This window comes from Aythya marila (genome assembly GCF_965140915.1).
Source record: "Aythya marila genome assembly, chromosome: 7".
NCBI lineage: Eukaryota > Metazoa > Chordata > Aves > Anseriformes > Anatidae > Aythya > Aythya marila.
Window position 1 is genome coordinate 21,144,407 of NC_139048.1, and position 15,595 is coordinate 21,160,001.

The 15,595-nt window shown below is 40.9% G+C and overlaps 1 protein-coding gene across 5 annotated transcripts in view; it reads right to left on the bottom strand.

Annotated features, from left to right (window-relative positions):
• The window catches only part of PPP3CB (protein phosphatase 3 catalytic subunit beta), a 52,277-nt gene extending 39,290 nt beyond the window's left edge, over window positions 1-12,987 (bottom strand). For 4 of the 5 annotated variants that reach the window (XR_014317926.1, XM_082764928.1, XM_082764926.1 and 1 more), the window contains exons 1-2: window positions 12,619-12,987; window positions 459-659 (exon numbers count right to left, since the gene is read on the bottom strand). Coding sequence is in view for 4 of the 5 variants with exons in the window: in XM_082764928.1 (XP_082621054.1) it covers window positions 459-659; window positions 12,619-12,688 (271 nt within the window). In the remaining variant the exon portion in view is untranslated. The remainder of the gene's footprint in view (window positions 1-458; window positions 660-12,618) is intronic. The other variant, XM_082764927.1, reaches the window with a different exon arrangement.
• Window positions 12,988-15,595: the final 2,608 nt, after the last annotated feature.

Genomic DNA, 15,595 nt, shown 5'->3' on the forward strand with positions numbered 1-15,595 from the left:
CACCTAGAGAGGAACTACAAGGTGTGTTTTTTAGTCAGAAATCCAGGTCACAGTATTTGCTTCAAACAACAGCAATTAGCTTCTCTTCAAGTATTTAGATTTCATAATAATTCCGATCTCACTTTTCTATTCCAGAGAGATGTCCTTATTCCCATTTACACCATTACAGGAATTAGAAATCCATAATTTACCAGCATGTAACTACTTTCTCTTTTGTCATTATAATACTGATTACACTATTTTTTCCTAACAGGTTTAATGCCTTCATTTTGCACAATAATGTGCAGTATATTTTTTCAGACCATTTGAGTACTGCTAAGCAAATGCAATTGTGGAAGATTATTCAAAAAGATTATAGAGAAATCTTATTCTAACAATTTTTAAGAGAAGCTTTACTGGTGAAAAAATCTGACCATTTTTTGAATTTAATTATGAGTGAAATCGTCTAGAAATATTACCTGTGATTGGAGCTTCAACTTCTATCATAGTTTTTTCCCTCCGTAATATTGCAGCACCCTCATTGATGATTCTAAGTGCAATTTCTTCATCAACTCGACCTTCCTTTATCAAGTGGTTCTTCAAAATGTCAACCCTGGGTTTTCCATCTGTGTCAAAAACTTCTTCAGATGTCAGGCGATGCGTTGGTGGAAAAGGGACAGCTAAAATTTAAAAAGAAGAAACACTAGTCATATCAATGCAATTCTAAATATATACTCCAACTAGAGGGAACAGAACTGGATCTATCATGGAACAGCTGCTATGCAAAGTAGCAAATTTGTCTTTCAATCAATCAACTCAATGACATCATTAAAAGCTGGACGAATAGCATTATCTGTGTATGTATTAACAGAATTAACCTCTATAACACGCAAGTTCATAGAAGCTATAAAATATACTGTGCTGGAAGGCACAGCAGTATATACAACATTTGGAAGAGTCAAAACTGCCTTTCAAAGAGACATGATCTCTCCCAAATACACCGACATTCTCTGAAGGCCTCAGCAAGTATTGGGAATGCACGAGATCCATTCAATATCCACTCAGACTTAAAAAGTCATTTTAAAATACGTCCATCATCAAAGACTCTTCAATAATCAAATTAACAAACAAGAAAAACTGCAAAGCTAGCAACAAAAGGACACAATACTATTTAAAGGACTGTAATCAAAGGGAGGTAATAGCCAGCACATGGAAAGGAAGCTCACTACGTAGCCCACTAGGATTTGTGCTATTTAACATATTTGTAAATTACACTGAGGAAAAAAAAAAAAAAGACTGCAGGTTTCAGATGGCAACAAATAGTCTGGACAATGAAGCACAGGGCAGGTTAGGATGACCTACAGAAGAAATCATGCTACTGAATGGCTTGAAGAAAAAAAGACATTAAATATTAATGATTGAGAATTAATGAAGGAAGTCAAGTATACCCTTACACATAAAAATCACAGATTATAAGCTTACTATTCAGAAGCAAGGTCCTTCCTATTGTTCTATGAAAATACTCCATACTGACAAGTCAAAAAACAAACAAAAAAAAGAACAAACAGTTATTAGCAAAGGAATCAAAAACAAAAGATACAACTATGCCACTGATAAGACCAGTAGGTATTTCTGGCTCACCCGTCTTATAAAAGGGAAAGAATCATTTAAAAGGTATTCAAAGAACAAAGAAAAACAAGAAGTTAGAATGGTTTCTGCTATAGGAATAACTAAGGTAAGCTACAATTCTTCAGCCTAAAATCATGAAAACTAAGGGGGGGCTATAACAGAGGTCTATGACAGCATTAATGGAGAAGGTGAAGGCAAAACAACTCCCTCAGCCCCCAAATGGTAAAAAGGCTGCAGGATGGACTCTGACAGCTTGAAGGTCTGTCAAACCACTGAGTAAGCAGCAGAACAAGTTCATACTATCAGAAAAATCTGTAATTTGGGGCACCTACAGCATAACCATTATGGATAGAAAATCCTTCTTTGAGCTTGTTTTCTTTATTTTCCTGTTGCACTGTCTCTAAGAATTTAAACTGAGTTGAGGCTGTCCATATACTAGACACAATGTCGGAGACAACTGGGGGTAAAACTTTAGTAAAAGTTAAGTTTTTAAGTAAAACTTTACACCCCAGATTCAATTCTTAAATACTAAGGCATTCACTGACTTCATTTAAATTGACTTCTAGTTCACTAGCAACATATTGCTACCCTTCTGTTGTAATAAAAATCCTTCAATAAAACAACTGATGCATAAATCACATACATATACTCACTGAAACTAAATTATATTAGAAAATAAACTGCAGAATTGTCTATTTTTCCTCTTATAAAGAGGTTCATAAGCTGAAGAAGCTGAAAAACGTGCCTTGACATTACACAGTGTAGAACAAGTTTGGCACTTTGTTTTTGGACATAAAACATTTTACTAAGAAAAGTAAACGGCATGCCTTTCCTTCCAGCCTTCTCTAGTAATCAGTCAGGTTTCATTTGGAAGTGTTAAAATTCCATGTAGCCCAAATGCTAACAAGCTTAATGTATTTAAGAAATCAAAAGACAACCACTTCTGTTCCATGTACAACAAGTATTTACAAACAGAAATCCGTCTCTGAAAAGAGAAATCTCTCGTTCCAGCAGGACAGGAATGTAATTCACTTTTAGAAGCATCATTTAATTATGACCATACAACCTCTATGCTAGCAACCACTGTTTTGTGAGCTTGACTTTGCAATCTTTATATTCTCTTAATGTTATTTTTTACTGTTTAGAAATTTATATTAAACTGAACACAATTTATTTTTAGACACACCCCCCCCCCTTTTTCTAAACATGCTGTAACACACTATTTGTGCCACAATCATGTGCTATAACACACTATTTGTGCCACAAAATCTGCTCCACATAAACTGCGGATCAAGTATTATCTAATGAAGTGGGTCTGCTTCTTTTCTTGTTTTGCCAGATATGGTTTCCATGACTGGATTCCGGCACCAGTGCTGGGGTACTGGCACGAGCCCATTACTGTACAGCACTGTCCAGAACTAGGAAGTGATGCTTTCCGAAGTTCAGATGGAGAAAGGGAGGAGCAGAGCCTGGAGAGCTGAGCTTGACAAAGGTCACACGAGGCACCGGTGACCAGTCATGTAAGACTGACGGAGAACCTGTGCTTCTCAATCTAGGTCCATCCTGAACGTAGCTGGTGCGAGTACCCGACCGTACGCGCTGTGAACGTGTGCCAACGAGCACGCACAACACGAGCCGCTAGGTGAGAAAGCCAGTTACTAAAACAGGGCTGTGGCGTCTGTTGGCAGGTGTCAAGTTCATGGAAGCTTATAAAAGCAGGCGGGTCCTTTGAGGAGATGGGACCACAAGTGCCTTCAGCAATGCAAAGTTGAGCTGACCCTTTTATGAGATATCTGACAACTCACGAGGTAGGTTTCTCCTGCCCTAATTGTCACAAAAGCATTAGAGATTATATCTTCCCAGGACCAAAGCTGATCAACACAAAGACTAGGTTTTGCAGAAATTGTGCTTCATTAGTCCCAGCATCTCTCCTAGATAATGACCTACTTCAGTGAAAGGCAATCCTTTTTGCTTTTGGGTGACTTTTCTGATAGAAGCAGGGTGTGGTGGAGAACCACCTGTGGCCAGCTGATCTTCTCTGCCCCTGTGCAAAATGCTCGGATTTGTGGCCTACCAGTGGCCACAGCACTCAGGAAGATGGTGCTGAAATGTCATCCCTGTGACAGGTATGAAATACTTCAAGGGCTCTAAGCACAAGGCAGGAGAAATTTTCTTCTCTTAACAAAGTTCTACTGTCCACGTAATATTTTTCAGATCAGACCCTCACAAAAAATAATTCTGTTTTAACAACTACTGGTAGTTGAGTTCAACTAGCAAGCTGCATTTTCTGTGACACTGAAAGCAGAAGTTTCTGTCTAGCGTCTGGGAAGAACTGTATCAAATTATTTCAATTAATATATTTACAGAAATTATATTTCAAATGAAAACTGCATATATCCAAGGGTTATCCTTAATGCCCCCAAATCGTGTTACTGTCGGAAGTAGTTAGGCATCTATAAAGCTCTATTTGCCTCATGAAAAAAAAAGTCTTAAAATCAGTTCCTCAGAGTTTAACAGAATCATTTTCTGCAATATACATATATATAAATATATTTCCTATTGCTCAAGAAGGATATTTTTTAGAATAAAGATTTAATCTGCACCACCCAACTGGAATAAAACAGCAAGACTTACTATAAAAAACATTTCTTTCAGATCCATACTTAATTTTTGTCTCAATAATAGTTAACGCAGTTGATATATTAGAGCTCACACCTTTGAAAAAATATTACAAATAACATTTTAATAGGTTAAGTATGATAATTTTTGAAGCATTTAGACAATTTCTGCAAACTAATGGGTTTAATTAAACCTTTGATGAAGTAGTAATAGAATGTTATAGCCTAAGGTAAAAGAATTGCAGCATGATGTATTCCAAGACAGAAATATAATCCATATTACAAAATCTTTGTTCATAACCTGTGCTCTTGGGACTGTAACGGAATGGTAATTAAGAGGAATTACCCGAAGGAAATAACATGGTGCTGGTCATTAAAGGATTCCCTTCTACCACTCCCTGCAAAGCTAAGCAATAGATAACGCATTTTGAGATGAAACCCTAAAGCAGTACACACTGTGGTACAAAATAACAGACTATGTCCTATTAGTAAAAGTAGAGATCTTTGTCAAAACAGTCATGTCGTGGTTCACAACAACACTCTGGACTTTCTAAAACAAACTGTTGTTTACTAGCCAAAATTAGTCAATTTTGCTTTTAAAATATGTATTGATGATGTAATTTTAAGTATATTGATTCAAAATCTTAAACACTAAACCTGGAGAAAAAAAAGTGGGTAATTTTTCTATTTTTGTTCGCAAAAAGGTTGTGATTATTTTATTACTATTCACGTGTATTTGCAAAGAGGAAAACAACCGATCTTGCTTTATACTGCAGTTCTACTTAGAACAGAGATATCAAAAGCAAAAAACAATTCTCTAAACCTGTTTCTACAGGCAGACTTTCTACAAACATCTGGTACGTTTTTACCTTACAAAAAAGCATGCTACATTCAAGATTCAAGAGTTAGCATCAAGCTGAATGGATTTATTTGCAGTACTTTGTAAAGAGGTTCAAAAGCAGCAAAGCTGCATTAGCATAGTACTTCACCCAACATACTCCATCCCTGTGGAGAGGTGCAGTATGGCACCTAACACAAACACGCTACTTCGAGACCCAAAGCAGATCTCACATTGCCTAGTAACTGCTACAGTACAACAGTAGCTGCTAATAAAATCTAACGTGTAGATACTGTAAATTTAAACCACACTGATACATATGCCCATTTTAATAACGGTGGTTAAATCTGGCTTGTATCAGAGGCACTCTGTTGGAACAGGCTCATGAAACAAGATGAGATCAAAGCCACTAGACAAATGGTAGGAAAAAGCATCAGGGATCAACCGTACGAGGTATTCCACTTCCACAACCAAAGTATTTTCTGCTCCTTGGGCCTTAAAACTGAACTATTTTCTCTGTCATTGAAAGAAAAACAGCCATTTTTCCTCTATAATCAGGACCCCATGACATGTTCCATAAACCCAGCTTTGGCTGTAAAAGCAAGCCCAACATCCCAGTTTTCATTTTTCTAAGAGTGTTTTTAGTTTCACAGATCAAGCCGCAGTTCCCATTACCAGGGTTACTAACACAGACACGGTGTTTGTGTAAGCCTTTCCAACGTAATGCAAGGACACAACTCGATGCCTTGGTGGCAGGTATACGTGAAATATCAGATTGTGGAGAGGGACGCTATGCGTCATAGCGGCACAACTATGGTGTGCTGTAAAGATGGGCCAGGAACATTCACTTTGCCAACTGTTTTATTACCACCACAGCCTGTTTTTCCTTCTGTTGTTTGGTTGTGTTTTGTGGGCTTTTGTGAGGGGCTGGGAAGGGAAGGGTGGCAGAGGTGCGCGTGTTGGTTTTTATAAAGGCATGGCTATTTACATACTGACATTCAGAAGAAGCACAAAGCCTAATTCCCAGATGATCTTCCAGCCTGTCCCTGGAGCTTTCACCCCTCTATGCCAACATCTACAATGAACAAAGAAGTGCAGCACCCATGACTCCTATGAGGACAGAATAGATCCAATTGTCCTCTTGCACTTGGCAGGACAGATCTGAAAAGAAATAGCATGAAGACATCCCAGATGGTCTATGGACCTGCAACCTTGAAAACATTAGTTAAACACAAACACAGGGCAGCCATCTACTACTTGAATCAGAAAGCTCAAATCAATAGTCGTCAAAAGATACGTTTCCCTATTCAACCCAAACAACAAAGCACAGATTCAGGAACGTCAGTTCCTCACGGATTATGGTATTATTCCTAAATGCCACAAAAATTATCCCTTTACTCAGGTTTCTTTAAAGGCATGTCTCTTGCTACAATGTCAAGAATTCTTAAAGCAAAGAAAAATGACCCTGTAAACCTTGAAACCTTACAAAAGCACCGCAGGCACTATTTATTTTATTTCTACATAGCATGTACTTGCAGCCTTAGAAGTTCCATAAAATTTTAAGTCTCAGATGAAACAATTTATATGCCCTAATAATAATACCTTCTATGCTGTGTAATTTTCCTATTAATTTGGTTAATACTCTTGAAAATTTATCTCAGTAAAAATATTATTTGTCTGAGTATCATTAATGGGAGGAGCATCCATAAAAATGACCATAGTGTGCTATGCCTAAAGACTGTTTAGTGCTTAAATGTGATTCTGGCACTGATGGATTCATAGCGCTTTTCCTCACCATACTCCATTCTCCAAGCAGGGTGGTTTAAGGATTTCCTCTAGAGGTAAGCATCATCACATTTATGACCACTAAATAGGACTGTTTTTCAGTATTTCGCTCAGACCCTCAATAGATACTTTCATACTTTTCACATTCAATGAATATAATTGCTATGAATTCCAGAATTTTAGCTGTACATTTCATGAAAAAGTATTTCACCTTTCTTTTATACTCACTTCAGAAAAAAATGTACCACTTTTCTCCTTTTCACAGGGAGACAAAAATAGCAGTTGTTACCTATTAATCTTTTTCATTAAATACCACTCACAATGTAAGCAATATCCAACACCACCCCCTACTCATCTACCCCTTTTCCAAGTCACAGATTTGTAATTTTTAGTTCCACCCTGCATAAAAGACACTCTGTTCTGCTGAACATATCCTCTAGAAAAAGCAGAAAAGGGGGATCAAAAATTACACGCTACTGTTGAAGATGCACATATAATCCAAGATGTATATAATTGATGATGGTACTTTCCTCTAAACTGATCTAATTCCAACCCTCCTGCCATAGGCAGGGACACCAGCCTGGTCTGGAGGGAGGTGTCCCTGCCCATGGCAGGGTGTCGGAATTAGGTGGGCTCTCAGGCCCCTTCCAACCCAAACCATTCTGCGATTCTATGATCTTCCAGTAAACTCTGAATTCCCATCAGCCTGTTCAACTGCCACCAAGTTAGTATTTTCTGAATACTATCCATATGGACCCTACCATTTATTTCCTGAGTTCCCCACTCACCAAAACGAGGGCTGTTCTTTCCCTCGTAGTCTCTGCTCCTTGGCCTTTATCACAACAGTGCCTCTTACAACTTTGCTGCCTAGTCACTCGGTCTAACAAAAACCTTCTGAAACACCTCTGGAAGTTAACTAGCCCAAGTAAGTGTTATTTTGCTATTTGCTCTGTTTTCTGAAGACAAATGTTAATCTCCCTCAAGCGTGGAAGTTTATTACCTATTATCTTTCCCAATTATTCTGATCCAAAAGAGGACATTACCTCTTTTGCTTACTTTAAAGACTCTGATGAGGGAACCCAATGAACAGTGTTGCCTGGATCAATCAGACTACTGGCTACTGCAAAAAAAAAATCTAACAATTTCTCTTGATTTCCTTCTATGAAAACCATCCCTTCTCTTCTTTAATACTATATTCCGCCAGGGACTGAATTAGTCTACTCTTTCACAAGTGCTATGAGTCTGCTTAAATTAAACTTACTGATCTACAGCTCTTCAGCGCAATCTGGAGCTTTTTAAAAATGCTGCTGTGCTCCATTTCTCAGACTCGGAAGATGAGTTATGCCACAGGCTATGGAAAATAGATGAGCAATTTTGCACTCAAAAACCCCAAAGAACTCCATTAGTGCCACTAGAAAAATATCTTCTGGTCTTGGGCTTTTTTTTTTTTTTTTTTTAAACATTCATATTGTTGATATGTTCTGAAACCACTTACGTTTCAGTGAGAATTCTTCAGTCCCATTCAGCAAAAAAAAAGAATAAAAAATTGACTTGTCTGAAAGAGTTGTTAGGTCTTTACGTAACAAACACAGACAAAAGTAGCTGCCAGATTTCTGCTCCGGCCTTCCTGTCCCAAACCTCAAGCACCAGCTGGCCCTACTGACACTAAGGCATACATGTTGTTCTTGTTTGTTTGCTTGTTTGGGTTTGTTGCTGTTGTTTAAGATTCATTCACTCTAATTACCCTCTCAGGAAATGTAAAAGGAAGTATAAGGCCAATCAAACACTAACTTGCCAGAATTCAGTTCCATTCCCTCTCCCAAACCAAAAACTGTGATGGTTTTTCAAAGCATGACTTCTTAATGTTCTCTTTACTCTCCTGCTTTACCGGATTATTTCAGAATCACTGCTGACCAGCAGCATAAAGGCACTCTAAGTGCCTTTACTATATTTTTAAAACAGTCTTCATGTTGCCTGTAAACCTTTATCCTTTTACCGGTTCTTTTTGTTTAACTCAGACTCCATATTGTGAAGTTCAATACCACAGTGATTTATTTTAACAATGACATCCATGCAGCAGAAAAAAAAAGTAGCTACTGGTATCTTAATTTAGGATCCTGCTCAGGGCTAAATCATGGGTTACTTTTCTTAGGGGTTCATTGAATAGTCGCTTCAATAAGTTATCATTTTGTTACTACAACGACTGTTTGCCTACCACACTGCATCATGACTTTTATCCAAAACAAAGGAACCACTGAAGCCTCCCATCTCCAGAAGAACAGACACCATCTTCAAATTTAGCAAAAAGCCTCCACAAGCTCAGCAACAAGGCACTCCAGATTGTGTCCCAAATCCTGGTGAGACATTCCTAGCAGACAAAGAGCAGTGTTCCAAGCACCACGTTGCCGTGTAGCTACTCACAGGTGTGTCACACAAGCCCAGGTGCTTTTCATGCAAAGGAACCCTAGAGAAGGCTCTCCCCTGCCATTTCCAGGATCACCACAAAACATAAAAAAAGAAAAGAACCAGATACGGCAGTTAAATATCAGTGGCAGTTTAAAAAGGTGGTTTTTCTGTGATTTTGACAGAACATAATAGAGGAAAGTGCTAACTTCCACAAGGCAACGAAATGCTAAGCATCATTCTTCAAGGATGAAGAGGGCACGTTAGAAAACAGTGAATCAAGAAGACATGTACCTTTCCTCATCTCTGTTAAAGGCAGCAACAAAAGCCTTGTCACTAGACATTTTTTGGGAGCCAAATGCCACCAACTGACTTTACACATTTTAATTCTATAGCTACCCATCAGTTGGTAAGAAAAATTTCAAGTACGAATTACATTTTAACTGAGAAATGAACAGAGACAGCTTGAGCTTTTTATATACATTTAATAAAAGCAGCCAATGATCTGTGATGATAAAACTCGTATGTGGAAGGCATGCCAGCCCAACACAGCTAGACTGCATACACTGCATATTTAAAACCATTATTATATTTTTTATCATATAATTATTATGTTTATTATCATATTATTATCTATATGCCCAATGTTGAGCATTAGACCTGATAACATTTCAGGTGCTCTTCCAGACACACGCACCTCTGATGAATACCTAAATATACAGGTCAAAATATAATGGGGAAGGGCATATCCTAATTATTACCCTACCTTATTAGAAAAGATTAGTTACTGATGATACGGTAATTTAACCATTTTTTTTCTTGGATGAGCATCTCTAGCTCATTTCTGCCAACACGTATTATTAATGATTAAGGATTTAATTTCTCACAGCCTCTTGTCTTCGATGGTTTCTTACTTCTTCCCCTTTCCCAGTAATACAGAGGAAGAAAAATAAAGCTAAAATAAAAGCAAGAGATAAAACAATGCAAATACCAGTGAGCATTAAATCCTGAATTCATGTTTCCTCCCCAGAAGACCTAATGAAGACCCAGTGAAGACCCAGAAGACCTGGAGAGCATGAAAGTTGAAACATTGACCAATACTCTATGGCGCAGACACACCAGGTAACGTTACCGCATTTGTCTTCCAAGTTCTGCCTCTGTTCTCAAGGACCTAAGATATTATACATGAAAGGCCTCAGCAACTAGAGTCAGAAAACAGAACTGGCAGCATGAAAAAAAATCAGAACACCTCTATATATTTTTTGTCCTATAGTGATTTCTCTTTTCTTGATGAAAAATTATTCCCTTAAAAGAATCTCAAAAATTTATTCCAGTAAATAAATTCTTTGGTACCTATCAATAAATAGCTTGATACTTATGAAAAAAATCACCAATTTCAACAATGATTCATAAGCATTCAGGAAGTAAAACGGCATTATTTAACCATTTAAATTCATCTTTAACAGTTTCAGCAACCCACCCGGTCCACATGTTTCCATTAAAAGAAATTAATACTTTTAGGTCCCTGCTATAGAACGTTGTCTTGACAAAAGCAGAGGGCCCACCTGTTTTAAAAGCATACCAGCCCATCTGTGATCTGTTCACCATACCATAGGTAGGAGCATGGCGAACATATCTTGGTATGTGAGAGGTAACACATCTATTTGTGAACAGAGATGTCACATTTTAACATGCTTTCAACAAATGTATTTCTGTTGCATAGATACTCCCGCTTAGCGCTGACATAACCTGCAATCTTGCACCCCTGGGGTTGCTGTCTAAAAAAATATTTCAAACTGCATTGCATCTCATGGGGGGTGGTGGAAAAACCTGTCCTTCCTACAAAGAACACAGACAGCTTCACACAGCTGGCCAGGCTTTCTCCAGAAACCAGTGATTCAGCATGATAGCTATAGACAGGACAGGTCACCAGAAAGAACAGAAAAATGGTGCTATGTGAACATTTAACTGGCTGTAATTATGTCAGATGACGATATCGAGCCTGATTACAAGAGTTCTGTATCCCACACACCCAGGTCCAAAGAAATACTGTAACCCCAGGCTGTAATCCTGTCAGAATGAAGCAGGTCTTAACTACCATTTTTAACAACCAGATGCATAGGTAGCATTTAATAAGCTGAACTATTAAGGTTTGGGAAATCAGCAGGTATTCCAGTGCACTCTGAAGTAGCTAATCACTTACCAATAGTTCTCCTGTATTGTTTGAGGAACTTAGATTTGTTACAAGGGATTGCTGTAAAGGTACAAACATTCAGCAAGTCCAAACACCTGAAACTAACAGTCTCACACCAACAGCACAAATTAATACAAGCTCCTAGCAGGCTAGTTCTACCATTTTCTACTTTTACTCTCGCAATTTGTTCAAACAAATCAACAAGTTAAGCAATCCAAAATGAGTAACAACTTATTGCAAGTGAAGGTTTCCAGCCTACTGGAAAACACGCTGATTTCCAAAACATACTATGGGATTCCAAGGCCCTGATTAAGCCTTGCTGAAGACAAAAACATCCTCTTCGTTTCTCAAGAATCCCTATTAAGTTAAACGAACAGATCTCCTCTCCTGTGAAATCGGTTAGATCGTGTGTTCTTTGGAATTCTGATCTTAAAAACAGGCCGCTTTGTATACAGCCATGAATTTCTGATTGCCCAGGTCTGCTACCTCACGCCGATGCCCACACTGCCACGGGTAAATACAGGGTGACATCAGAGCTCTGGAAGCATATCTGCAATTTGAGTGAACAAAAACTAGGAATTCTTTAAAGTGCAACCAATGGTAGCCTCTTCGCTGGGGACATAGACCTAGCAAGAAATGCTCAAAGCACTTCAGTTGCAAAGGAATACTCCCCTCAAAACGCTACGATGACACATGTATGCTCTGAAGCACGGATCATGTTCTACGGCCCCACGACCATCTCGGTGTGACGGCTGTATCTGCTCTCAGACGTTTCACTTCTGCGAGGCACCACGTTCGGCTTTAACGCCTCCCCGTGAGACCCTGACACCGGGGAGGCCGGGAAGAAACAGACCACGGCGAGTTTCCTCCTCAGGACCGGCGGCGCCAGGCCGACACCCAGCAGCAGCAGCAGCAGCAGCGGAGGCAGCGGCTCCCCCCCGCGCTGTCACCGCCTGCGGGCACAACCGGGCCAGGCCCCGGGGCTGCGGGGGGACGGCTGCGGGCCCACGGAGCCCACGGAGCCCACCCGCGGCAGGCTGTGCGGCCCCCACAGGCCCCGGCGCGGCTCCGAGCCCCGCACAGCGGCCGCCTCCCCCGCCACCCCCGGCCGAGGCCCCGCACCGTGTCCCCCCCCCCCCCATCCCCCCGGTGCCGTGCCGGGAGTGCCTCACCCTTGACGGCTCGCTCGCTGGTGGCGTGCGGCGGCAGCAGCAGCACCTTGCTCCCCTCCTTGGCGGACATCGCTGGGCGCTGCCGGGCTCCGCTGGCGGCTGCTGCTGGGCGCGGCGGCGCCTTCGTCCGCCTCCTCCGCCCCCGGGCCGGCGGGGAGAGGGGCGCGGGGCGGCGCGGCGGGGCTGGGGGCGCCTACAGGCCCCGGCGGAACATGGCGGCAGGCGCGGCTCGCAGCTCCTCGCGCAGCCAGGGGACAGTCGGTCCGCCTCGGGCCCGGCATGCACCGCGCCGCCGCCCCGCCAGGGGACTACGGGAGCGTGGCGAAACTCCCCGCGCCGCCAGCGCGGCCGGCAGGGAGCGTGGCCAAAGTCCCCCGCGCCGCCGCACGATCCCCGCCGGGGCGGCGCCTCCGCCGCGGGGAGGGGCGGCGCGGCTGCGGCCCCGCCGGCACGGAGCGCCCCCGCCGCCGCCAGCGGGCCAGGCCGAGGCCGGGGGGCCGGGGAGGGGAGGGGAGGCGCGGCCCGGCCCCGCGGCCACCATGGAGAGCTCCGCGGGGCCGCCCCTCAGCGCCGGGCAGCGCGCGGGGAGCCATTTTGTGAGGCGGCCGCGGCCACGCTGGGCGCGGGGGGCAGCGGCGACGGGGAAGGGAGATTTAAACCATTCTCTACCTATGGAGTTGCTGCTTTCAGCTATTAATAAAGAAAATGTGTAAGATGTATTGAGTTGTGCGACCCACTTGACATAATAAATCAGTAACAGGCTCCTGGTTACTGGTTTCCACCTGAACACGGCAAGAGCAAGAATGGCAGGAGGTGTCTGTCATCTGCAGCATGGAAAGCTCATGGTTGACAACCAAAAATACCTCAAAATTGAGAGTTTATACAGGAAGATGGTTTGATTGTGCCCTCCCCCTTTTTAAATTACATGAGCCAACTTTTGATAAACATACCACTCTACAACACTCATGAGAAGCGGTTGATAAATTTAAGGGAATCAGAATTATAGTCCTTATTTATCTATTAATGGAACATGTAAGCCTTCAAAACACAGCTTTTGAAAACACAACTCTTAATTCCATGTCCATAAGTAAAATGTGTACATGCACACAGAGCTAGGACACAGTATCACAAAAAAAATCCTGGACCACTATTCTGCGTTTAACATTTACGTTTTGCAGTAGTAGGAATTACCACTTCATACCCCATGTTTGGCAAATGTCTGTCATTGTACAACCAATTTAAAGGGCATGGCTTTTAAATAGGAAAAAATTCAGCTTCAGCACCATCCATACCCATAAGATCAGAATATGCAGCAAGAGCATAGGATAGGAAGGGCAGTAAGTAAACACTGCTCCAATTGACTTAAAATTAGCTTAAAGTAGATCTGCTGGAAAAGGGAGAGGGGGGGAATTAATTCAGTGTTGTTCAGTGAATTTAGTAGCAAGAGAAGCTCAGTAATAAATGCAGTTTCAATGTTTGACAATGTGAAACAGAGACTGAAAGAAATTCAGTTGTCCATACAATGCTGAACACAGGGAACCTGAGACCTTGCTGGGTGTTGCCAGGAATTACCTCTGTAGCTGAAGTGCTGCTGCAAAGAGAGATGCCTCTCAGTTACTCTCTTCTCTCATGAGCCTACAGCCAACATGCTTCTTTATCCCTTGGGGTATGAAGTAAAAGGAGCTGATAGAATTCTGGTTGAGGAAAAAGCTTAGCACAGTTTTATTTTATTCTGATGGTGTGGCAGGAGGAGCTTCCAGAGTGCCTTGCAAACTGAAATGCTTCTAATGCTATTCTGGCATCTGAGGAAAAGGCTCATCCAGAGAAAGCTTGCTGTACCCCACTGCCCAAATACATCAGGTTGGCTTGATGAATGGCATTGTCTCCCTATAAACCATATATCTTTAAAACATTAAAAATAATAATTTGAATGACTATTTTTGAATAACAACAGATAGAGAAGTTAGCTAGCATGTTTACTTTGGGCTTTTATTGTTGTCCATTTTTTGGTTTTAATATATTCCATCTTGCCTTATTAAAATACAAAGGAAGTGCCTTTTTCATTAGGACAATGCCAAAACCTGTATTAGTGAGAAACACAGAAGTAAAGAATTATGCCCAAGCCCTTTAGCTTACCATTGAAGCTTTCATGTTGTGTCATCTCTAAATCTGCTAGAAATTCTCGAAGGGGCATCCATATTGCCCTAGCTCAACTAACATAACTTCATGGTGAAAGCAAAGCTGTTTGATTCTGTATGGCTTGTCTTCAATGAACTACAAATAGCATTATCGCTATAGGAAGTTAGCAACACAATTACAAATAGAAACACAGATTTGCAAGTAAAAGTCAACGTGCCTTTATAAACTCAACAGTTTACCACATATCTCTCATAAATGCCAGACAAAAGCATTTCTGAAAAAACAGAATTACATTTTATTTCCCATTCCACTTTGCCACCAAGTGGCCATTTCATTCCACACATTTTAATATCTTAAAAAAAAAAAAAAAAAAAAAAAAAAAAAAAAAAAAAAGGCCAATTGCTATTCTAACCGGTATACTAAATCTTCCTCTAGCCTGCACTGGACTACTACTTGAGCAACTGCTTTTGTTACAGAGAAAAAAAAAAATCAGCAAGAAGTACAGGGAAAGATCAAGCCAATCCATCTTGTTCTACACCATGGGAAAGAGTCATTTGTTAAACAAAAAGGTGTTATATTAAAACCTAGAATTTTCTGATACCTAAACAGTAAAAGATACAGTAAAAAATAAGTAAATAGTCACCTCAGACAACAAATGATGTTTAAGTTCAGACAGAAGCTAGGCATAAAAATGACTGTGAAATTCTGTATCCATCTCATGCAAGAGGTCAGATGATCAGAACAGTCCCCTCTGACTGTAACAGCCATATATCTTTAAAACTGGCACAATGCAATGTCCCAGAATCATCTAATTACCCAACGAGGACTTTTTGAAAAC